The sequence below is a fragment of the Callithrix jacchus genome, chromosome 7, assembly GCF_049354715.1.
Source record: "Callithrix jacchus isolate 240 chromosome 7, calJac240_pri, whole genome shotgun sequence".
Lineage (NCBI taxonomy): Eukaryota > Metazoa > Chordata > Mammalia > Primates > Cebidae > Callithrix > Callithrix jacchus.
Genome location: NC_133508.1, coordinates 123,164,142 through 123,189,538, shown reverse-complemented (window position 1 = coordinate 123,189,538; position 25,397 = coordinate 123,164,142). Strand labels below are relative to the sequence as shown.

Here is a 25,397-nt window from a genome sequence, read left to right as displayed (position 1 = left end):
GAAAAAGAAACTAGTGAAAAGATGGAGGTAGGATATTTGGAAAATATTTTTACTAGAAATTATTTGTTGTTAATCTGAATTTCAAATATAACAGCAGCCTGTAGTTTATTCAGGCAACCCTACAAACTTATACCTATATGCAGGGATCTTTCCGCCTTTCTTTTTGTCTCCATAAAAGTATTCCCTCACCTCTTCAACTTCCACCAGTATTTTGCATCAAATCCTCTCCTGACTCCTCAATGACCTTATGCCATCAATTATCACCTTTATTCCAATATCTCCTTTGATAGAATTTGACCCTTTGCCCTTTGCCAATCTTGCAGTATAGGCCCCTTTATTTTTCACCAGGATAGTGTAATAATCCTCCAATAGTTGTTCTTCCTGCCTTCGATCTGGCATTTCTTCCTATCTGCCTTCAAGCTTCTGATGGAATGATCTTTTAAAGTAGAGATCTCATCATGTCACTCTTTTGCTTAAATCCTTCAGTGACCTCCACAGCTTCCATGTTAAGGCTTATACTTTACTTTTTATACAGCGTTCTTTATGACCAAACTCTGCCTCTATAATTCTATAGTTATACAGTCATATCCACCATCACTCTTCCAAAAGTATCACTTCAGCCAAACTATTTAGAGTGCCAAACCATGCCGTACTTAATCAAATCTCACAGCTTCTTACATGCCATTCTTTTTGTCTGGATATATATGTTCTTGTGCCCTTCTTCATCTAGTTAATACCTACACATCACATATAATATTGTCCAGGAAACTTTTTCTGTTCCCCTCAAATCTAATTGGAATATTTTTCTATATTCCTGAAAAAAAACTATCAAGCACTTATCTTTATGTATTATAAATTCTGATGTGCTTATCTATTAGACTGTAACCTTTTTGAGAGAAAAGATTGATTTTTTATATATCAGAATAACTAGAATAATATGGATAGCACATATAAATAACTCAATGAATAGTGGTTCAGTGGATGACCAGTTGAATGACTTTAGTTTTGGAAGTAGAAACAAAACAACTTGGTAACTGATTAGCAGAAGGGATGGAATAAAGAGAAGTCAAAGATAAAGCAGCCTTTGACTTGGGTTACTGATGTCATGGAACTTAAATAGGCAACTCCAGAAGTGGAGCAGTTTTGGAAGATGGAGACAATAAGAAATTTGATCTGGTTACATTTAGTTTGAGGTAGCAGTTTGACATCTAGAGGTAGAAATAATTAATAGTTAATAGTAAACCAAATTGCAAAGCAGAAATAGAAGCATGAGGGAAGTTGAGAGAGACAAATAGTGTAGAGGATGGAGTTGAGGATTTTTCCTGCCTACTTTAGCCCTTCACCTGGTGCACACATAGGAACTTGAACTATACATGTATAAATGCATTTATTTATACATTCATTCAATAACTTATTTATTCAACTTTTATTGAATTTCTTCTGTGTTAGGGCAAGTAATAAATGTGGGATTATAAAGATTTCTAAACTTGTTCCTCCCCCAGATGAGGTTACAATTTAGTGAAAGAGATTATAAAATAATAATAATTACAAAATATAAGAAGTTCTATATAAAAGAGTTGGTGAAGTGCTCTGAGAGCCTAGATATCTGAGCAATAGATTCTCTCCTGGGAAATTGGGAAATAGGTCCAATAATAGACCTTAGTGTTTTCAAGTGTGCATATCATACTAGGTGAAAAGCCAGAGAACTTTCAAAATTCTCTTTAGTTCGGAAATTTTGTTTCTCTTGAAGTTTAAGTGTCAGAGAACTGAAGAAAGCCACCTGACCTATTTAGTCTTCTTTTATGACAGTGATCTTTAGAACTTTCTTCTCACTACTTCTTTTAGTTTTGAAATTAGAATGTCAAAAGTGGGGCAAAAGACTTGAAAGCTAGACATTTTAATGAACACCAATGGTAGTAATTACTACATTGCACTGGAAATTCAACCATTATCTAAGTTTATTCAGTAAACATGAGTTCAGAGAGTTGTTAGTACCAACGTGAGACTAATTGATGTTATACACATCACTGAATTTTAAAAGAATGATTTTATCAAAAGAACAAGAAAATAATGTAATTTTCTGTTTTACAGATTCAGAAGGATCTGTTTTTGTCTCTCTTCTTGATCCTTCTTATTTTTCTTGAAATGGTTTTCTAGAAACAGAGGGGAAAAGCAGCCAAACATACCCTGTTAACATGATGTGTTTCTTTAGCTGGGTATACTGTAACACAGAAGCAAGCATCTTAAAACTTCTTTTATTCTTATATACATGCCTGGTTTGGAAAACGAGAATGATAAAAGTTGCTAAAGCTACGTTGAGGCTATACAATGTGGTCATCGACAAAATCATGTGCACTGTATTTGAAATAGATGGTTACCCTATTTGCAAACAAGTTGGGTTCTCTCCAGACCAATTTGGCACAGCTATAAAGAAGGCTTTTATTTTCTGTTCATTTTCTGCCAGTTCACTGAAAACCTAGAAGTAGGATTTGAAACTGTGTTAATTATAGTTCTACTGATTATGGAGTTGTATGTGTATGTATATTTGTATTAAGATATAAAACATACAGCAGTAAGCCTTTTTGAGAGCTACACAATTTGGGAATCTGCTTTCAAGAATCCCATAACATTAGCAAAACCAGATCCTTTGCTGCTTACTGCAGAAGGTAAGAGTAGCAAATAAATATTCTCTATTCTCCAGTAAACAGAGGAATAATTTATTTGTTGCTATAAAGGTTTCTGTTTTTACTTTGGGTACAGAATTAGGGACGCTAAAAGAGGCTGTTATTGGATCTTTCATAGCAGACCTGATAAGTTTTTAGAGAAAGCTTACTATTTGTGGGATTATGTTGCATAATATATGGAAATCGTTTTTGTACTGAATTAATATCATATGTCATGTATTTATCTGTATAGAGGTAAGCTAACTTGGTAAGAGGAAGATGTATGACTCTACACAGTTTACTAAGATTACTTTGACCTAGTCCTGAAGATTTATATTCTATATAATATACCAAGATTGCACACACAGATTTCTTATATAAGACCTTTATTTTCCAGGTAGCATTTAGTCAGCTAGGAAATGTTTATTGAGTTTGTACAATGGGCAGGGTACTGTGTTTATGCAGTGACTCAAAAACAAAATTAAAACATGGTCTTCTGTTTATTAGAAACTTGTAATTCTCTGGAAACATGAGCCCTCCATAAGTGAAAAGGTATAAAGCACAATAACCAGGCAACATATAGTGAGTAGGAAGGAGTTCAAAGGAGAGAATAATCTGTATGCTCGTTTTTCTGAGAAAATAGGATTTTAGTCAGATTGGTTGGATTTGGCCAAGTAGAGCCAAGGGATGAGATATTCTGTGCAAGTGATATAAAATGAACATTGGAATGGAAAGCAGAAGTAAACCCACCTGACTAAAAAAAAAAGAGGGGGGTAGGAAGCAGATTATGACAGATGTTAAAGAAAAAATTAAAGAGTTTAAATAAGAACAAGCATATAACATGAAATATTTCCTCTTAGTAAATTTGTTTTACTCATTTGTTTATTGTAAAACTTCAAATGTATGCACATTGTTATACAACAGATCTGTGGAAATTTTTCATTTCACATGACTGAAATTCTATACTCATTGAACAGCAGCTTCCCATTGTTCTCCTCCCCAGAGCCCTTGGCAGTTAGCATCCTACTTTTTGCTTCTATGAGTTTAGCTACTTTACATACCGCATATAGGTGGAATTATGCAGTTTTTCTTTTGTGACTGGTTATTTGACTTATTTCACATGATGTCATCAAGATTCATCCATCTTGTAACGTATGACAGGATTTCCTTCTTTTTCTGGCTGAATAATATTCCATTGTTTATATATACCACATTTTCTTCACTTATTCATCTGTCAGTGAACATTTGGGTTGTTGACACCTCTTGGCTATTGTGAATAAAGCACAAGAGTACAAATATCCAGTTTATATCAACAGGATATAAATATCCAGTTTTTAGCCTTTTTATATTGATGTAAGCAGGACTTTTTGCACTCCTGTAAGATACTGTTTTCAGTTGTTTTGATGAATGTACCAAAGTCTTTTCTCCAATTTTTAGCCCAGTAATTTTGTTTTTGCTATTTGAGTTGTAAGAGTGTTTTATAAATTTTGAACATTAACCCCATTTCAGATTCATGATTTACAAATATTATTTCCCATTACATAGGTTGAACTTTTCACTCTGTTGTTTGTGTCTCTAGCTGTGCAGAAGCTTTTTAGATTAATTAAGTCTCATCTTTTTATTTTTCTTTTTGTTGCATTTGCTTTCGGGTTCTTGTTCATGACTTCCTTGCCTAAGCCAACGTCTAGAAAAATTTTTTCACAGTGTTATCTTCTATAATATTATAGTTTCAGATCTTAGATTTGCGTGTTTGATTCATATTGAGGTGATTTTTTGTGTAAGGTAAGAAATGAGGATCCAGCTTTATTCTTCCACATGCGGCTTGCAGTTATCCCAGTATCATTTGTTATATAGGATGTCCTTTCTTTCCCCACTTTATGTTTTTGTTTGCCTTGCTGAAGATCAGTTGGATGTAAATATTTGGCTTTATTTCTGGGTTCTTTTTTCTGGTCCATAGGTCTACATGCCTATTTTTTTATACCAGTACCATGTTGTTTTGGTAACTATAGCCTTGTAGTATAGTTTGAAGTCAGGTAATGTGATGGTCCAGATTTGTTCTTTTTGCTTAGTCTTGCTTTGGCTATGCAGGGTCTTTTTTGGTTCCATATGAATTTTAGTATTGTGTTTTCTATTTACATGAAGAAGGATAATGATATTTTGATGGTAATTGCATAAATTTGTAGATTGCTTTTGACAGTGGTAATTTTCACAGTATTGATTCTGCCCATTTATGAGCATAGGATGTTTCCATTTTTTTTATGTCATCTATGATTTCTTTCAGCAGTGTTTTGTGGTTCTCTTCATAGAGATCTTTTACCTTCTTGGTTAGGTATATCCCTAAGTATTTTTTTTTATTTTGCAGCTATTGTAAAAGGGGTTGAGTTCTTGATTTTGATTCTCAGCTTGGTCGTTATTGGTGTACAGCAATGCTACTGATTTGTCTATGTTGATTTTGTCTCTTGAAACTGTGCTGAATTCATTATCAGAGCTAGAAGTATTTTGGATGAGTCTTTAGGATTTTATAGGCATACAATCATATCATCAGCAAACAGCAATGGTTTGACTTCCACTTTACTGATTTGGATGCCCTTTATTTCTTTCTCTTGTCTGATTGCTCTGGCTAGGACTTCCAGTACAATGTTGAATAGCAGTGTTGAAAGTCAGCATCCTTGTCTTGTTCCAGTGCTCACCGGGAAAGCTTTTCACTTTACCCCTTTCAACATAATGTTGGCTGTGGGTTTGTCATAGATTTTATTATCTTGAGGTATGTTCCTTCTATGCCAATTTTGCTGAGGGTTTTAATCATAAAAGGATGCTGAATTTTGTCAAATGCTTTTTTGCAACTATTGAAATGATCATATGATTTTTGTTTTAATTCTGTTTATGCGATGTGTCACATTTATTGTCTTGCATATGTTAAACTGTCCCTGCATCCCCAGTATGAAACTGACTTGATCATTGTGTATTATCTTTTTGATAAGCTGTTAGATGTGGTTAGCTAGTATTTTGTTGAGGATTTTTGCATCTATGTTCTTCAGGGATATTGTCTTATAATTTTCCTTTTTTGTTATGACCTCTCCTGGTTTTGGTATTAAGATGATACTGGCTTCATAGAATGATTTAGGGAGGATTCCCTCTTTCTCTGTCTTTTGGAATACTGTCAATAGGATTGATACCAATTCTTCTTTGAATGTCTGTGAATCTCGCTGGTCCTGGCCTTTTTTTTTTTACTTGCAGTTTTTAAATTACCACTTCTATCTCTCTGTTTGTTATTGGTCTGTTCAGAGTTTCTGTTTCTTCCTGGTTTAATCTAGGAGGGTTGTATATTTCCAGGAATTTATGCATCTCCTCTAGGTTTTCTAGTTTGTGTGCATAAAGGCATTCACAGTAGTGTAACCAGGGGACAGGAGCAGGGCTGCAGGGATCCTAAAGATGCTCACTGTTTCCCAATCGGATGTGTTTTCCCAGGTCCTTGGGCCTCACTCACCCAAGAATGAGAGAGGGCCCTCATGGCATGGCGAGCTCATTCAAGTAAATATCGGACCCAAAGAGCTTTGCAGAAAATCAATTTATTAGGCAGAGAGAGAGAGAAAGAGAAATAGGGAGAGCTCGAGCTCGAGCTCCCACACTGTTGTGGGAGGGGATCCCAGAGAGAGAAATTCTTATAGGTAAGGGAGTAGGGGGGGAATTTAACCCAGGAGTTACTCCGGCCCCATTCAAGTTCTCTTCCAATGAGAGGGGCTTTTCCAAACTTCCTCTGGAGTGACTGACCTTTGACTCTGATGCTGGATTGGTTGCCTGGCTTGTAATAGAGCCTCTCCGTCCAAGGCTTTTGGTGGTCTTTTTAAACAAAGGAAGCTTACCTGGGCTATCTACCTTCACAGGAAAGTTAGACAAAGAACTCTAGGCTCCTGGATGGAGTGGGGTGGATAAAAGTATGGTGCTGGAAAGTTCTTGCCTTTGAAACCACGCCCCTTGTGGACCCGGGAAGAGAAGTTAACATAGTCCCTCAGTAGCCTTGAATGATCTTTTGTATTTCTGTGATATCAGTTGTAATATCTCCCATTTCATTTCTAATTGACCTTATTTGAATCTTCTCTCTTCTTTTTTTTTGTTAATCTCACTAATCACCTATCAATTTTATCTTTCAAAGAACCGGCTTTTTGTTTATCTTTTTTATTTTTTGGTTTCGATTTAATTTAGTTCTGCTCCGATTTAATTTAGTTCTGCTCTGATATTTATTATTTCTTTTATTCTGCTGGGTTTGGGTTTGGTTTGTTCTTGTTTCTCTACTTCCTTGAGGTATGACCTTAAATTGTCTATTTGTGCTCTTTTAGACTTTTCAATGTAGGTATGCAATGCTATGAGCTTTCCTCTTGCTATTGCTTTTGGTGTATCCCAGAGATTTTCATAGGTTGTGTCCCTATTATCATTCGGTTCAAATAAATTTTTAATTTCCATGTTGGTTTCATTGTTGACTCAGAGATCATTCAGGAGCAGATGATTCAATTTTCATGTATTTACATGGTTTTGAGGGTTCCTTTTGGAGGTAATTTCCAATTTTATTCCACTGTGGTCTGAGAGGGTACTTGAAATAATTTCTTTTTTCTTAAATTTATTGAGACTTGTTTTGTGGCCTCTCGTATGATCTATCTTGGAGAATGTTCTATAGCTGCTATAAAGAATATATATTCTGCAGTTGTTTGTAGAATGTAAACATCTTTTAAGTTAATTTGTTCTAGAGTATAGATTAAGTTCATTGTTTCTTTGTTGACTTTTTGTTTTGATGACTTGTCTAGTGCTGTCAGTGGAGTATTGACATCCCCTACTATTATTGGGTCACTATCTATCGCATTTCTTAGGTCTAGTAATTGTTATATAACTTTAGGAGCTGCAGTGTTAGATGCATATGTATTTAGGATGGCAAAATTTCTCTGCTGGACTTATCCTTTTATCATTATATAATGTCCCTCTTTGTATTTTTTTTTAACTGTTGTTGACTTAAAGACTGTTTTGTCTGATGTAAGAATAGCTACTCCTGCTCACTTTTGGTTTCCATTTGCATGAAATACCTTCTTCCACCCCTTTACCTTAAGTTTATTTGAGTCCTTAAGTGTTAGGTAAGTCTCTTGAAGACAGCAGATATTTAGTAGATAGATTTTGTTTTTCGTAAGTGGAGCATTTAGGCTATTTACATTCAAGGTTAGTATTGAGATGTGAGGTACCATTTTATTCATTGTGATAGCTGTTGCCTGAATACCTTGTGGGTTTTTTCTTTTTCTTTTTTTTTTTTTTAAGACGGAGTTTCGCTCTTGTTACCCAGGCTGGAGTGCAATGACACGATCTCGGCTCACCGCAACCTCCGCCTCCTGGGTTCAGGCAATTCTCCTGCCTCAGCCTCCTGAGTAGCTGGGATTACAGGCACGTGCCACCGTGCCCAGCTAATTTTTTGTATTTTCAGTAGAGACGGGATTTCACCATGTTGACCAGAATGGTCTCGATCTCTTGACCTCGTGATCCACCCGCCTCAGCCTCCCAAAGTGCTGGGATTACAGGCGTGAGCCACTGCACCCGGCCCAAGGGTTTTTTTTCATTGTGTTAGTCTTTTATAGGTCCTCTGAGATTTATGCTTTAAGGAGGTTCTATTTTGGTGTATTTTAAGGTTTGTTTCAAGATTTAGAACTCATTTTAGCAGTTCTTTAGTGCTGACTTGGTACTCTTCACATGTTTGTGTGAAAACTACTTTATCTCTCCTTCATTTATGAAGCTTAATTTTGCTAGATACAGAGTTCTTGATTGGTAATTATTTTGTTTGCAGAGGCTAAAGATAGGACCCCAATCCCTTCTGGCTTGTAGGATTTCTGCTGAGAAATCTGCTGTAAATCTGATATGTTTTCGTTTTTAGCTACCTGATGCTTTTGCCTCACAGCTCTTATGATTCTTTCCTTCATCTTGAGATTAGATAACCTGATGATTATGTGCCTAGGTGATGATCTTTTTGTGATGAATTTCCCAGGTGTTCTTTGATCTTCTTATATTTGAATACCTATATCTCTAGCAAGACCAGAAAGGTTTTCCTCAATTATTCCCTCAAATAAGTTTTCCGAAGTTTCAGATTTCTCTTCTTCCTTCAGAACACCAGTTATTCTTAGGTTTGGCCATTTAACATCATCCCAAATTTTGTGAAGGCTTTGTTCTTTTGTGTTGTTCCATTCTTTTATCTTTGTCTTTGTCTGATTGAGTTAACTAGAAGGAAGCCTTGGGTTCTGAAATTCTTTATTCTATCTGCCCTGGTCTACTCTTGACACTTTCCAGTGCATTTTGTATTTCTGAGTTTCTCTTTCATTTCCAGAAGTTGTGACGTATTTTTATGATATCCATTTCTCTGTAGAATTTTTCATCTATAGCCTATATCATTTTATTTTTTGTTAATTTCTTTAAGTTGATTTTCACCATTCTCTGATATCCCTTTGAGTAGCTTAATAATCAACCTTCTGAATTCTTTATCTGGCAATTGAGAGATTTCTTCTTGGTTTTGATCTATTGCTGGGGAGCTAATGTGGTCTTTAGAGGTGTAATCAAACCTTGTTTTGTCATATTACCAGAATGACTTTCCTGGTTCCTTCTCATTTGGATAGCCTGTTTCAGTGGAAGATCTGGAACTCAAGGGCTGCTGTTCAGATTATTTTATCCTACAGGGTGATCCCTTGATGTGGTGCTCTCCCCTTTCTTCTAGGAATGGGGCTTCCTGAGAGCTGGACTGCAGTACTTGTTATTGCTCTTCTGTGTTTGGCCACCCAGCAGGGTTACCAGGCTTCAGCCTGGTGCTGGAGATTATCTGCAAAGTGTCCTGTGATTTGATCCATTTTCAGGTCTCCCAGCTGTTGATACCAGCACCTGCTCTGGTGGAGGTGGCAGGGGAGTGAAGTAGATCGTGAGAGTCCTTGTTTGTAGGTATGTTTAGCATGCTGGCTTTCGCAAATGCTGGTTATGCTAGCAGTGAAGTTGTCAAATGGACAGACTCAGGACCTCTGGTTAACCAGAATGTTGCAGTCAATGAAATTAGCTGTTGTTTTCTTCTTCCTTGAAGTAGGATTATCTTGTCATGAGTTGCCATAATATCCTGAGTTGGTTGTCCTCCAGCCAGGAGGTAGAGCTTTCAAGAGACCATCAGCTGCGATAGTAGAAGGGGGATATAAGCTTGCCCTAAGTTGGCCAGAATAAGTATTTGGATTTCTCAGGTGATGGGCAAGGCCATAAAGCTCCCAAGAGTTTATATCTTTTGTGTTTGGCTACTAGGGTGGGTAGAGAAGTACCATCAGGTGGGAGCAGGTTAGGGTGGTCTGAGCTCAGACTATCCTTGGGCAGGGCTTGCCCCACCTTTTGTAGGGGGGTAGTTCTTGGGGCAGTGGGGTTATGTTCCATAGGGTATTTTGTTCCGTAATAACCTCTGTCATCAGGGAAGTAGGAGAGAGCCAGTAGCGTTAGGCTTTACCCAGCTCCCATGCAGTTGAGGAGGCTGGTTTTGCTCCTGACAATGTGTCCCACTAACACCACTGAGTTTGTCTCCTGGTACCCAGTGCTCAGCATTCAGACCTTGCCCCAGGCTGTAAGCTTCCCTGCTGAGGAAGCAAGCAAGGCTTTCAGGCCTTGCCCCTGCCTGCCTTCCTACACTCTTGGTCATGGCTCTTGCGCTCCTTTCTGCAGCAGTTCCTGTTCACCCTCAGATTCTGCTCCAGAGAGTTTGCGTGCAGTCACAATTATTCCAAAGTTCGGTTGGAATCTTTTTTCAACCTGTGACTCCTCCCAGATTCTGCTGGCTGCCTTCCCTGAGAGCCCTAGTGAGATATAATCAGAGATGGCTTCCCTTGGCTTGAGCTGGAGAATGGCAGTGCCTACAACACTCTTCCTGCTACTACTTCTACTTTTATATTTCATGCTAAATCAGTTTTAGCTCTAGGTAAGGTTAAATCCTTCTCCTGTTATCTGGCTTTTCAGGGTCTCCAGTAAAGATATGTGTCTGGAGGCAGGTGTTCCCCCATACACACTTTGGGAACTCAGAGTTTGGAACTGACAGTTTTTTGCCTGTCTTACAGAATTTGCAGCAGCATGCCATTTCTTCCAAAGGATCTATGAAATCCTTACGTTTTTCTGGTACTTTGCTGTAGTGGTTCTTGGAGCAAAAGTCCATTGTGTGAGTCTCCACACACCATTCTCTCTGTCCAAGTGGAAGCCCCTTCCCTACTACCATTCCCAACCTCTGCTATCCACCGTTCAATTTATTCTCTACTTCCATGAGATGGATTGTTTTCTAGCTTCCACATGAGTTGGAACATGCAACATTTGTCTTTCTGCATCTGGATTATTTCACTTAATATAATATCTTCCCATTCTATCCCTGTCATGGCAAATATAGAATTTCATCCTTTTTATGGTGGAATAATATTACATTGTGTATAATATACAACATTTTCTTTACCCAGTCATCTGCTGGTGGATACTTAGGTTGATTCTGTATCTTGGCTATTGTGAGTAGTGCTTCAATAAACATGAGAATGCAGATTATCTCTTTGATATACGGATTTTTTTTCTTTTGGATATATACACAGCAGTGGAATTGCTAAATTATATGGTAGTTCTATTTTTACTTTTTTGAGGAAACTCCATACTTTTTTCATATTAGCTGTATTGATTTACAGTCCCACCAGTAAATACAAGCATCACCCTTTCTCTGCATCCTCACCAGCATTTGTTATTTTCTGTCTTTTTAATAATGATCTTTCTAACCGGGATGAGATGATATCTCATTTTGGCTTTGATTTGCATTTCCCTGGTGACTAGTGATGTTTAACATTTTTTCGTTTATTTATTGGTCGTTTGTATGTCTCCCTTTGAGAAATGTCTATTAATTAATGTCATATATAAATGGAGAAAGGAAACTGGTATTTGTTAAGTCCCTGTTGCATTCTAGGTATCATTTTATTTATTCCTACAGCAAACTTATGATGCTGATGGTAATGTGATTCTGTAGATTCAGAAATAGCTTACATCTCTAGTAAACTGCAGAACTAGAATTCAAATCCACATTCAATTTCCAGTTCTGCACATTTTAAATTTTTTAAAATTTGTGTTTAACATATGATAAATATGAAACGTGCACAGCTTAAACAGTGATGATAAAAAAAATCCTATTAAGGATATTAAATAGAACATTGGAAGCCCCTGTGTATCCCTCTCTAATTGTGTCTGCCTCCTTTCTCCCTGTATTTAGAGGTAACCATTCTCTTGCTTTTGCCATGCTTTTATCATCTATATATATGTTTCTATAATATCTGGTGTTTTGCATGTTTTGGAAATTCATGTAAATGGAATTCTATACATATTATTTAGTGACTTTCTTCTTCCATTCATTTTTGTCTTTTCATCTTAATCCAGGTTGATACATATAATTATAGGTTCATTTTTAATTTACATTGTATAGTATAACCCACTATATAGCTATACCATAATTTTTTAACTGATACTACTGCTGATAAACACTTCTGACCTTTCTTGTGGTTGGTTTGCACAGATGCTCCAGGTGCACCCAGAAACTGTAAATTCCCATTTGGGGATTTAGTATTCTAGAGATGACCATTAGACCAAGTTTTTTTAATATTAGTGTTTAAGTTTTCTCTGTTCTTGTGGTCTTTATCTGCTTGATTTATGGAGAAAAATGTCTTAAGAATTTCCCTTTCTAATAGTGGATTTGCCCATCTCTATTTTCATATTCATCAATTTTCACTTTGTATACTTGGAATTTATGTTATTAGATGCATAAAAATTGATGGTTTTTATCTCTTCTTGATGACTATAGACTTTAATCATTATTTAGTTACACACTTAAATAATGTAGTTTACCTTAAAGTTTACTAGATCTAATAATAATGTAATTATATCACCTCTTTTGGGCTGGTAAATGCCTTACATATTTTGTTTTAGGTGTGTTTCTTGTAAATGGCATATAACTAGATTTTTTTTCTCTTAACTCAGCTTTTATTTTTTCCTTAAGGTTATAATCTGGTTTTGAAAGAAGAGAGAAAATGTAGCCTAGGTTTGCCTGTTTCACTGAAAGTATTATTTCTGGTTCTGGATAAGTGGTTCCATTCCCCTGAGTAAATAGCTTCAGTGAGAGAGTTAGGGGGACCTCATTCTCTTTAACCAATCAGCCCTCTGCGGGATATACTCTGGATATGGAGCTGAGCCTGTTTCTCACATGCACACTCTAATGTTAATATTGTATGGTCTTAGACCCTTTTGAGCCCCAGGAGTTGTTTATGATTTTTTGTTGTATGCTTATTTTTAGCTATGAATCTTTATTAGCCTATTATCAATCAATAAAAAATTATTTTCACATATTAAAAATATTCTAATCCTCCCAGAAAGTATTTTGCTCCTTTTTCTAAATTCTTATTGATACTTTGCATATACCTCTACTTCTATTATAACTCTTAATGTAATAATTTTTATTTTAAAGGATCATCTCCCATAATAAATTATGAATTCATTGGAAACAAGGACTCTTGTCTTACTTATAATTGCATATTTAGGGCTTAATATTGTGCTGTTAATTGAGCCTTATACATAGTAGAAATTAATAAAATGTCAGATGAAAAATTAAAAACAGATGAATTAAGTGATTAAACACTAGCTGACAGGTAGTAGAATTCAAATATCACAACATTTGAATTCTGTACCTCCAGTCAGTGTAGACACTTAAAATCTTTCACTTTGAATTCTAAAAGAGCAGTTTCAGATATTGAAGGCAGTTTGAAATCATTGTATCAATCAGAATTATTTCAGTTGTAAGTGGTGAAAACCCGGCTTAAATAGACTTAAATAAATGTGTGAAAAGTTAGGGGATTCAATTACAACTGAATTCAGGACCTTAAACAATGTCAGAAGAGCCCAGTCACCCCCAACTTTCTCTACTTGTTAATTTATTGATTTCATTCTTAGACTGTTGCCTGGATGGTTTCTCACTCTTCAGTTTTACCTCATTCTTAATGCTATTCCCAGCAGTGCCCCTGAAGTTCGAAATGTGCTTCAGTTAGGCTGAGTTGAGTCTCTTACTCATTCCTGGACCAGTCATTTTTTCTGGAGGTGTACAATATCTTGACTGACTTAGAGCCTGTCACATGTTCACAGTTACAGTCAGAGGTGGAGTCACGTCCCCTCATACAACATGGACTAAGGGTAAAGAGAATTTTTCCTTAAGGAAAATGAGGGTGCTTTTGCCTGAAAAAGAGTTAATGTATGTTGGACTGGCATAAGACACAATGTGTCCATTTCTGTAACCTAATCCATATCTTACTTTTAATGCAGAAAGCTACATTAAAAAGTTAGGTTATTGCTTAAAGTAATACAGTCTCTTGAATGGTGTTGTTTATATAACAAGCCTGTAATATTATAGACTTTTAAACTGAGAGTTGTTCATTTTTTTTATCGTGTTAAAGTATAGAAAGTATAGAGCGAAATGTAACACAAAGGTGTAGCAGGAGCGGCCATAGGAAACAGATCTCTCAGACACCGAATACAGGAGGAAGGAGGGTTTATTTGGCTGGGAGTCTTGGGTGGTAATCTGTCCAAAACCGAGCTCCCCTAACAAAGGAAGGTTCTGCCTTTATATAGGCTTATACTTTAGATGTTACACATGGAAGAATCTTAGGTTTATAACTTAACATATGAAAAGGGTCTCGGTTTACAGTCTCAGGAATTACATATGAAAAGGTTTCAGCTTACAGTCTTAGGAATGAAAAGGAAAGTTGATCTGAGATGCCTGGGTCTCCCTCTTCAAAGGAAAGATCCCCATGTAGTTTATCACTCTGCTGCGTTTCAAAACAAGATCAAAGTCACCTGAGTATATTTGCTCTTTGGTATAGTTATTTAAAAATTATGTAACTACAGTTAGAAATTAGATAAAACTGCTTAGTGGTTATAAAACAACTAAAAGCAATCATTCAAACTATGATTCTAAAAAGAGAGTTGGAACTTTGTCAGCATCTTGCGTAGTTAGGAGAACAGAACTTAAGAAGAAAATGCTGCCATGTTGAATAGATGTCATGTGGTGTTTTCTGATTTAGGACTTTTAAAAATAGTTAAAGCATTTTCATTCAGAGAGCAATTGATTTTTAACTACATGTATTTTGCTTAACAAAATACTTTCTTAGTCTTGAAATTCGTAGTCAAATTCACACTCACTTTCTTCTGCAAATTTTCCTTCTCTTTTTGTCATCTTGTATCAAAAAGGGAAAAAGTTAAGGAATATTCTTCAACTAATGAGTAATGAAGAACTAATGCATTCTTCAACTAACAAATAACGAGTTCCAGACTCTGCAGTTCTCTTAATAGGTATTAAAACACTATTTGTTTTCTCCATCTGTTTTCAGACTTTGTAAATACTTTATTATATGTTTATTGTACTATTATCAGTTTAACAATTGGACCCGTTGCTTTAATTTTAGAATTACTTTTTCTGAAAAGGTGTCTGGAGGTTGAAGAATAAAAGACTGAGCAGATTATTTGAATATTAACTTACTATTTAAAAATAAGTTTATCCTATGTTTTTAGATGCCCTGGAGATTTCTGCTTGTCTATCTTGCCACCCATTTTGATAACCTCTCAATGAGAAATGAATGGTTTCCAAAAGTATTGTTCATCTCCACATTAATGCTGATTGGTCAAAATGTCAGTTGATCTGAAATTTCTCTTGTGTGCATTTATATTGCTTTTATAGGGAGTCCTTGGAAACAGAGGGGCTCCTGGACCTCCTGGCCTCAAAGGAACTCAGGTATGGAAGAAGTGAATATCCAGTCAGCAAGGATTTTAGTTCAAATTTTCCCTTTTTATTTATTGTGGGACTTTGGTTTTTGCTTAAACACCATCAGATTTCCAGTTACCATTTGCTTTTCTTTTATTTATTTATTTATTTATTTAGACAGAGTCTCGCTCACTTGTCCAGGATAGAGTGCAGTGGTGCAATCTTGGCTCACTATAGCCTCAACCTCCTGGGCTCCAGCAATCCTCCTACCTCAGCCTCCCAAGTAGCTGGGACTATAGATACACCACTGTGCCTGCCTGTTTTGATATTTTTTGTAAAGACATGGTCTTTTGACCCAGTCTTTTGACACTGGTTGAAATTCTGGCCTCAAGCAATCCTCCCATCTAAGCATCCCAGAGTTCTGGGATCGCAGGCATGAGCCACTTTACCCAGCCTTCAAATTAACACTTAATTTTGCCAGTTATGGAATAGAATTTAGAATCATTTTACAGTGTTCTCAATTCATTGAATGATTTATGTCAGTGGTCTCCAGTGGAATGTCTGAAGAATCTGAACCCAGAATCTCACTCATATGTACTAGAATTTATATTTACTATTTGTGACTACTTTATATTTTTGCTCAATTCACAAATAAATTAAAATAAATCATTTTTTAATTGTGAATTGAGCAAAATGTTTACCAAACAAATAATATATACTATGTAATTCTAGGGAGATCTATATGTATTGTTCAGAAAAAAGAAAACCCAGAATCTCACTCATATGTACTAGAATTTATATTTACTGTTTGTGACTACTTTATATTTTTGCTCAATTCAGAAATAAAATAAATTGTATTTTAATTTAATTGTGGATTGAGCAAAATATTTACTAAACAAATAGTATATACTATGTAATTCTAGGGAGATCTGTATGTACTGTTCAGAAAAAAAACTATTATTTTAAAGGTAAATCAGTATATTTAGTAAATATGTCTGTAAATGTAGTAAAAACACTTACTGCTTTTTTATTCTCTTAGAGAATTACGAATACATTTTTTCTATGTTCATCGTCAGTCTCTATCCACTCTTATAGTTTTCTGTCCTTCTAAGAATGCACCTGGTTCACACACACACAAAAAAAAAAACTAAAAAACTAAAGTGTTCAGGGTGATAGAGTTCAAAGTACAAGAAAATAACAGCGCCGGGCGCGGTGGCTCAGGTCTCTCATCCCAGCGCTTTCGGAGGCCGAGGCGGGTGAATCATAAGGTCAAGAGATCGAGACCATCCTGGCCAACATGGTGAAACCCCGTCTCTACTAAAAATACAAAAAATTAGCTGGGCATGGTGGCGCATGCCTGTAATCCCAGCTACTCAGGAGGCTGAAGCAGGAGAATTGCCTGAACCCAGGAGGCGGAGGTTGCGGTGAGCCGTGATCGTGCCATTGCACTCGAGCCTGGGTAACAAGAGCGAAACTCCATCTCAAAAAAAAGAAAAGAAAATAGCAGCATTATTTTCATCACATTTCAGAATAAGCTGCACATTTTAGAATAAATAGGGAAAGTAATAGTTTACATTTTTAATACTCATTTTAGGCCATGATATGTTCTGATTTTTTTTTAAGGGAGAAGAAGGACCAGTTGGACCCTTTGGAGAACTGGGGCCAAGAGTAGGTATCGTATAAATAATTTTCCACAATTGTTTTTCTTGAAAACAGCTGTTCTATAAATGTTTTTAACATCATAACATTTTACATTATGGTAAAGAACAAAAATGAAAACAAACTGTAGTTATAAAATCCCCAAAATAAAATAGGCCAATGACTGGAAGTCTCAAAGATATTTTGAATGATGATATGGCTACTACATAATTATTTGTTATTTCAGTCGTCTGTGGACTTAGTAATTTGTGCAAATTATTTATAAATTTCTCAAAATGTAGTAGGAAGGTAAATACTTTAGCCATTTTAGTAATATTCTGAGATTTCCTGTTTTCTAAATGCTTTAGTAAAAGTATGAAAGGCTAATACGATGCATTTTCTGCCAATTTTTTATCAGATAGTATCATGAGTGATATATGAATTATTTGTTTTCAAGTTCTAGAAATGAATTATTTAAACATTTTTGGTATGCGTGACTAAAGTTTACCTTATCATGAAATAATTAAGGTATATGTGTTACAATTAAGAGGCATTAGACTCACAAGAAATACGTCTCATTTCTTTTCTTGACAACATCATAAAGTACTGGTCCTTTTCTGTGTGAGACAGAGTCTTGCTCTGTCATCCAGGCTGGAGTGTAGTGGCACCAATCTCATCTCACTGCAACCTCTGCCTCCCAGGTTCAAGTAATTCTCCTGCCTCAGCTTCCCAAGTAGCTGGGATTACAGGCATGAGCCACCATATGCAGCGAAAGTACTGGTTCTTAAAATGCTTTTACATTGAAAAGGATTGTAATTATTTCTTTCACATCTTTACCTTACTAGCACATATGTTGCTACTATCCCTTGGAAAAAAAGAGTTTTGATTTTATTTTTTGTGAGGAGAATTATATAACAGAAAAACTGTTATTTGAGCCCAATAAAATTGATCTTATTTAAAATTTACTCCTTGGAAAACAGGAGAATTATATTCACCTCTGGTCTACTCAGTCTTAATGTTCATTATTGTTTTTGCTATTAATTGAATATCATTTGGGGGCCTAATATTGCTGTAAATATATGAATCATCTTTAATCCTGAAAACAACTCTGCAAGATATTGTTTCCATTTTTAGGTTTAAAATAAGGTTTTATTTTTTTATTTATTTATTTTTTCTGAAAAACAATGCACTTTATTGAAGATTGTACAGACAGAGAATGCCCTTCTTGAAGCCAAGATGGGACAAGTACCAGTCATGGGAAATCAAAGCTCCGGAAAGAAATGAGGACAGGGGAGGCCCTGCCTACAGGGAGGGAAAGGGCTGATTGAGACTGTCCCATAAGGCAGTGGGACATTGGCTGGGGTGGGGGCACAAGGTTTTAATATTACATGCTCAAGTATAAGACTCAAAATCAATACACTATGATAGAATTTAAGTAGGATAAGAAGTTATGACCCTGTTACTGATACTCTGAATTGCTTGATTTAAAAGAGATTGAAAATGTGCTGATACCAGATTCTAGTGGGATTCTTTTCATACTATAAATATATATAACTCTATCTTTTTTTTTTAATTTTTTATTGCATTTTAGGTTTTGGGGTACATGTGCAGAACATGCAAGACAGTTGCATAGGTACACACATGGCAGTGTGTTTTGCTTCCTTTCTCCCCTTCACCCACATTTGGCATTTCTCCCCAGGCTATCCCTCCCCACCTCCACCTCCCACTGGCCCTCCCCATTTCCCCCCAATAGACCCCAGTGTTTAGTACTCTTCTCTCTGTGTCCATGCATTCTCATTTTTCATCACCCACCTATGAGTGAGAATATGCAGTGTTTCGTTTTCTGTTCTTGTGTCAGTTTGCTGAGGATGATGTTCTCCCATCCATGTCCCTACAAATGACACAAACTCATCATTTCTGATTGCTGCATAATATTCCATGGTGTATATGTGCCACATTTTTCTAATCCAGTCTACCATCAATGGGCTTTTGGGTTGACTCCAAGTCTTTGCTATTGTAAACAGTGCTGCAATGAACATTCGTGTACATGTGTCCTTATAGTAGAACAACTTATAGTCTTTTGGATATATACCCAGTAATGGGATTGCTGGGTCAAATGGAATTTCTATTTCTAAGGCCTTGAGGAATCGCCACACTGTCTTTGACAGTGGTTCAACTAATTTACACTCCCACCAACAGTGTAAAAGTGTTCCTTTTTCTCCACATCCTCTCCAGCATTTGTTGTCTCCAGATTTTTTAATGATCGCCATTCTAACTGGCGTGAGATGGTATCTCAATGTGGTTTTGATTTGCATCTCTCTGATGACCAGTGACAATGAGCATTTTTTCATATGATTGTTGGCCTCATATATGTCTTCTTTCGTAAAGTGTCTGTTCATATCCTTTGCCCAATTTTGAATGGGCTTGTTTGTTTTTTTCCTGTAAATCTGTTTGAGTTCTTTGTAAATTCTGAATATCAGCCCTTTGTCAGATGGGTAAACTGCAAAAATTTTTTCCCATTCTGTTAGTTGCCGATTCACTCTATTGACTGTTTCTTTTGCCATGCAGAAGCTGTGGAGTTTGATTAGGTCCCATTTGTCTATTTTGGCTTTTGTTGCCAATGCTTTGGGTGTTTTGTTCATGAAGTCCTTGCCTACTCCTATGTCCTGGATCGTTTTGCCTAGATTTCCTTCTAGGGTTTTTATGGTGCCAGGTCTTATGTTTAAGTCTTTAATCCATCTGGAGTTAATTTTAGTGTAAGGTGTCAGGAAGGGGTCCAGTTTCTGCTTTCTGCACATGGCCAGCCAGTTTTCCCAACACCATTTGTTGAACAGGGAATCCTTTCCCCATTGCTTGTTTTTGACAGGTTTATCAAAGATTGTGTGGTTGTAGATATGTTGTGTTGTCTCTGTTGCCTCTGTTCTGTTCCATTGGTCTATATCTCTGTTTTGGTACCAGTACCATGCTGTTTTGATTACTGTAGCCTTGTAGTATAGTTTGAAATCCGGTAGTGTGATGCCCCCCGCTGTGTTCTTTTTGCTTAGAATTGACTTGGCTATGCGGGCTCTCTTTTGGTTCCATATGAAGTTCGTGGTGGTTTTCTCCAGTTCTGTGAAGAAAGTCAATGGTAGCTTGATGGGTATAGCATTGATTCTGTAAATTACTTTGGGCAGTATAGCCATTTTTATGATATTAATTCTTCCTAACCATGAACATGGAATGTTTCTCCATCTGTTTGTGTCCTCTCTGACTTCGTTGAGCAGTGGTTTGTAGTTTTCCTTGAAGAGGTCCCTTACATTCCTTGTGAGTTGTATTCCAAGGTATTTTATTCTTTTTGTAGCAATTGTGAATGGCAGTTCGTTCTTGATTTGGCTTTCTTTAAGTCTGTTATTGGTGTATAGGAAGGCTTGTGATTTTTGCACATTGATTTTATATCCTGAGACTTTGTTGAAGTTGCTTATCAGTTTCAGGAGTTTTTGGGCTGAGGCGATGGGGTCTTCTAGGTATACTATCATGTCGTCTGCAAATAGAGACAATTTTGCTTCCACCTTTCCTATTTGAATACCCTTTATTTCTTTTTCTTGCCTGATTGCTATGGCTAGAACTTCCAGTACTATATTGAATAGGAGTGGTGAAAGAGGGCATCCTTGTCTAGTGCCGGATTTCAAAGGGAATGCTTCCAGTTTTTGCCCATTCAGTATGATATTGGCTGTTGGTTTGTCATAAATAGCTTTTATTACTTTGAGATACATTCCATCAATACCGAGTTTATTGAGGGTTTTTGGCATAAAGGGCTGTTGAATTTTGTCAAATGCCTTCTCTGCATCAATTGAGATAATCATGTGGTTTTTGTTTATGGTTCTGTTTATGTGGTGAATTACGTTGATAGACTTGCGTATGTTGAACCAGCCTTGCATCCCCGGGATGAATCCTACTTGATCATGATGGATAAGTTTCTTGATTTGCTGTTGCAATCGGCTTGCCAATATTTTATTGAAGATTTTTGCATCTATGTTCATCATGGATATTGGCCTGAAGTTTTCTTTTCTTGTTGGGTCTCTGCCGGGTTTTGGTATCAGGATGATATTGGTCTCATAGAATGATTTGGGAAGGATTCCTTCTTTTTGGATTATTTGGAATAGTTTCAGAAGGAATGGTATCAGCTCCTCTTTGTGTGTCTGGTAGAATTCGGCTGTGAACCCGTCTGGACCTGGGCTTTTTTTGTGTGGTAGGCTCTTAATTGCTGCCTCGACTTCTGCCCTTGTTATTGGTCTATTCATAGTTTCAGCTTCCTCCTGGTTTAGGGTTGGGAGGACACAGGAGTCCAGGAATTTATTCATTTCTTCCAGGTTTGCTAGCTTATGTGCATAGAGTTGTTTGTAATATTCTCTGATGATGGTTTGAATTTCTGTGGAATCTGTGGTGATTTCCCCTTTATCATTTTTTATTGCATCTATTTGGTTGTTCTCTCTTTTCTTTTTAATCAATCTAGCTAGTGGTCTTTCTATTTTGTAGATCTTTTCAAAAAACCAGCTCTTGGATTTATTGATTTTTTGGAGGGTTTTTCGTGTCTCAATCTCCTTCAGTTCAGCTCTGATCTTAGTAATTTCTTGTCTTCTGCTGGGTTTTGAGTTTTTTTGATCTTGCTCCTCTAGCTCTTTCAATTTTGACGATAGGGTGTCAATTTTGGATCTCTCCATTCTCCTCATATGGGCACTTATTGCTATATACTTTCCTCTAGAGACTGCTTTAAATGTGTCCCAGAGATTCTGGCATGTTGTGTCTTCATTCTCATTGGTTTCGAAGAACTTCTTTATTTCTGCCTTCATTTTGTTGTTTATCCAGTCAACATTCAAGAGCCAGTTGTTCAGTTTCCATGAAGCTGTGCGGTTCTGGGTTGGTTTCTGAATTCTGAGTTCTAACTTGATTGCACTATGGTCTGAGAGGCTGTTTGTTATGATTTCAGTTGTTTTGCATTTGCTGGGCAGTGCTTTACTTCCAATTATGTGGTCAATTTTAGAGTAGGTGTGATGTGGTGCTGAGAAGAATGTATATTCTGTGGATTTGGGGTGGAGAGTTCTGTAGATGTCTATCAGATTTGCTTGCACCAGGTCTGAGTTCAAGCCCTGGATATCCTTGTTGATTTTCTGTCTGTTTGATCTGTCTAATATTGACAGTGGGGTGTTAAAGTCTCCCACTATTATTGTGTGGGAGTCTAAGTCTCTTTGTAAGTCTTTAAGAACTTGCCTTATGTATCTGGGTGCTCCTGTGTTGGGTCCATATATGTTTAGGATCGTTAGCTCTTCTTGTTGTATCTATCCTTTTACCATTATGTAATGGCCTTCTTTGGCTCTTTTGATCTTTGTTGCTTTAAAGTCTATTTTATCAGAGATGAGAATTGCAACTCCTGCTTTATTTTGCTCTCCATTTGCTTGGTAAATCTTCCTCCATCCCTTTATTTTGAGCCTTTGTGTATCCTTGCATGTGAGATGGGTTTCCTGGGTACAGCACACTAATGGGTTTTGGATTTTTATCCAATTTGCCAGTCTGTGTCTTTTGATTGGTGCATTTAGTCCATTTACATTTAGGGTTAATATTGTTATGTGTGAATTTGATACTGCCATTTTGATGCTAGCTGACTGTTTTGCCCGTTAGTTGTTGTAGATTCTTCGTTATGTTGATGCTCTTTAGCAATTAGTGTGATTTTGGAATGGCTGGTACTGGTTGTTCCTTTCTATGTGTAGTGCCTCCTTCAGGAGCTCTTGTAAAGCAGGCCTGGTGGTGACAAAATCTCTGAGTGCTTGCTTGTTCGCAAAGGATTTTATTTTTCCTTCACTTCTGAAGCTCAGTTTGGCTGGATATGAAATTCTGGGTTGAAAGTTCTTTTCTTTAAGGATGTTGAATATTGGCCCCCACTCTCTTCTGGCTTGCAGAGTTTCTGCTGAGAGATCTGCTGTGAGTCTGATGGGCTTCCCTTTGTGGGTGACCCGACCTTTCTCTCTGGCTGCCCTTTGTATTTTCTCCTTTATTTCAACCTTGTTGAATCTGATGATTATGTGCCTTGGGGTTGCTCTTCTTGTGGAATATCTTTGTGGTATTCTCTGTATTTCCTGCAATTGAGTGTTGGCCTGTCTTGCTAGGTGGGGGAAATTTTCCTGGATAATGTCCTGAAGAGTATTTTCCAACTTGGATTCATTCTCTTTGTCACATTCTTGTACACCTATCAAACATAGGTTAGGTCTCTTCACATAGTCCCACATTTCTTGGAGACTTTGTTCATTCCTTTTTGTGCTTTTTTCTCTGATCTTGGTTTCTTGTTTTATTTCATTGCATTGATCTTCGACTTCTGAAATTCTTTCTTCTGCTTGGTCAATTCGGCTACTGAAACTTGTGCATGCTTCACGACGTTCTCGTATTGTGTTTTTCATCTCCTTTAATTCATTCATATTCCTCTCTAAGTTATCCGTTCTTGTTATCATTTCCTCGAATCTTTTTTCAAGGTTCTTAGTTTCTTTGCATTGATTTGAAACATGTTCTTTTAGCTCACAAAAGTTTCTCACTATCCACCTTCTGAAGTCTAATTCTGTCATTTCATCACAGTCATTCTCCATCCAGCTTTGTTCCCTTGCTGGTGAGGAGTTTTATTCCTTTCTAGGAGGCGAGGTGTTCTGGTTTCGGGTGTTTTCCTCCTTTTTGCTCTGGTTTCTTCCCATCTTTGTGTATTTATCCACCTGTCATCTGTGTAGTTGCTGACTTTTCGATTGGGTCTCTGGGTGGACCCCCAGATTGTTGATGATGAAGTATTTCTGTTACTTGGTTTTCCTTCTACCAGTCTAGCCCCTTTGCTGTACGACTGCAGAGGTCCACTCCAGGCCCTGCTTGTCTGGGGTACACCTATAGCAGCTGCAGAACAGTAGGGATGCTACCAGTTTCTTTTTCTGCTATCTTTGTCCCAGAATGATGCCTGCCAAATGTCAGTCTTTTGGATACAGAGGGGTCAGGGAGCTGCTTGAGGAGACAGTCTGTACTTTATAGGAGCTCAAGTGCTGAGCTGTGAGCTCTGTTGTTCATTCAGGGCTGATAGGCTGCTATGTTTAATTCTGCTGCAATAGAACTCAAAAAAAAGCCCTTTTCTTCTCAGCTGCTCTTTCTGAAGGGGTTGGGGCTTTATTTTTGAGTGTCTGCCGGGTTGTCCTGCTCAGCTAGGAGGCAGTCTTGTCCTGCCGAGGCTCTGCCCTGCTGGTGTGAGGTTCACCCTGTTTCTGCGGTCTCCGCCCTGCAGCCGCGGGCTCCGCCCTGCGGCAGAGTTTCTCTGTTGTACCGGGTTGCCTCGGCAACGGCAGGCTGCGTCAGCAATGGGCGTGTACCTCAGTAGGGGCTGATTGCCTCGGTAATGGCAGACGCCCCTCCCGCACAGAGCTGCACCTTAAGGTAACCTCCTAGCAGCGATCGTTTGGAATCCCGTTTTGTTTGTCGCACTGCGCTACCCCTAACGCTTTGTCCTGGGCTGGCTCACTGTTCAAGTCCCGTTCAGTCTCAAGTTCAGCCCTCTCAGGTCTCAGGTTGCCAGTTCAACAGGGCACCCGGAACAGTGTGCTTTTGTGCGGACCTCTGTGGAGTGCCTCTGCACTCCGGCGTGGGCCATAGCCGCACCGGCTGCTGGCTACACCAGTCAAGATCTCTGGCTGACGTCCCACGTTTGTTTTATATCTGGGAATTTCCCCGTTCTGTGGGCAACAAAGGTCCGTCTGGAAATGTGTCCCCGACTCACCTTCTGCGAGCATCCAGTGAGAGCCTCAATCCTGGGTTGTTTTCACAGCGCCATCTTGAGTCGTCTCAAACTCTATCTTAACATACTACACAGTGCTTGAAAAATTATTATTAAAGATAAAAGGAATGCCTCACTAAGGCTCTTACCAGCCAGTGGAAATAAAAAAAGAAATGATTTTATAAGTGTAATAAAAATATCTAATAATTCGGGCTCTTAACTATATTTCTTGTTCTATATATCTAAATTAATTAGGGAACAATTGATATTTAACAGTAATAGGATTGTTTTCAGTTCTTTGTGTTTTGCTTGGTAGAAAATGATTCAATAATTTCAAGCAGGCAAAAGCAAAAATTAGAATGTTTTTACTAGAAGTCCAAAATACAATTGTAAGTGGCTATAGCTTTTATGTGTAGTAAAAACAGAATGTGAGCCAGCAGGTTGTTCTGTTTCACTTTATATTAAGAAGAAAAAATATGAGAATATTTCTTAATTGACAACAGCAATAAAATCCAATATAGCAGGGGTT

The 25,397-nt window shown here is 37.3% G+C and overlaps 1 protein-coding gene across 8 annotated transcripts in view; it reads left to right on the top strand.

Annotated features, from left to right (window-relative positions):
- COL24A1 (collagen type XXIV alpha 1 chain) overlaps window positions 1–25,397 on the top strand; it is a 387,629-nt gene that overhangs the window by 158,764 nt on the left and 203,468 nt on the right. For all 8 annotated transcript variants that reach the window (XM_035252039.3, XM_078332354.1, XM_035252040.3 and 5 more), the window contains 2 exons: window positions 15,439–15,492; window positions 17,086–17,130. In XM_035252039.3, the coding sequence (XP_035107930.3) occupies window positions 15,439–15,492; window positions 17,086–17,130 (99 nt within the window). The remainder of the gene's footprint in view (window positions 1–15,438; window positions 15,493–17,085; window positions 17,131–25,397) is intronic.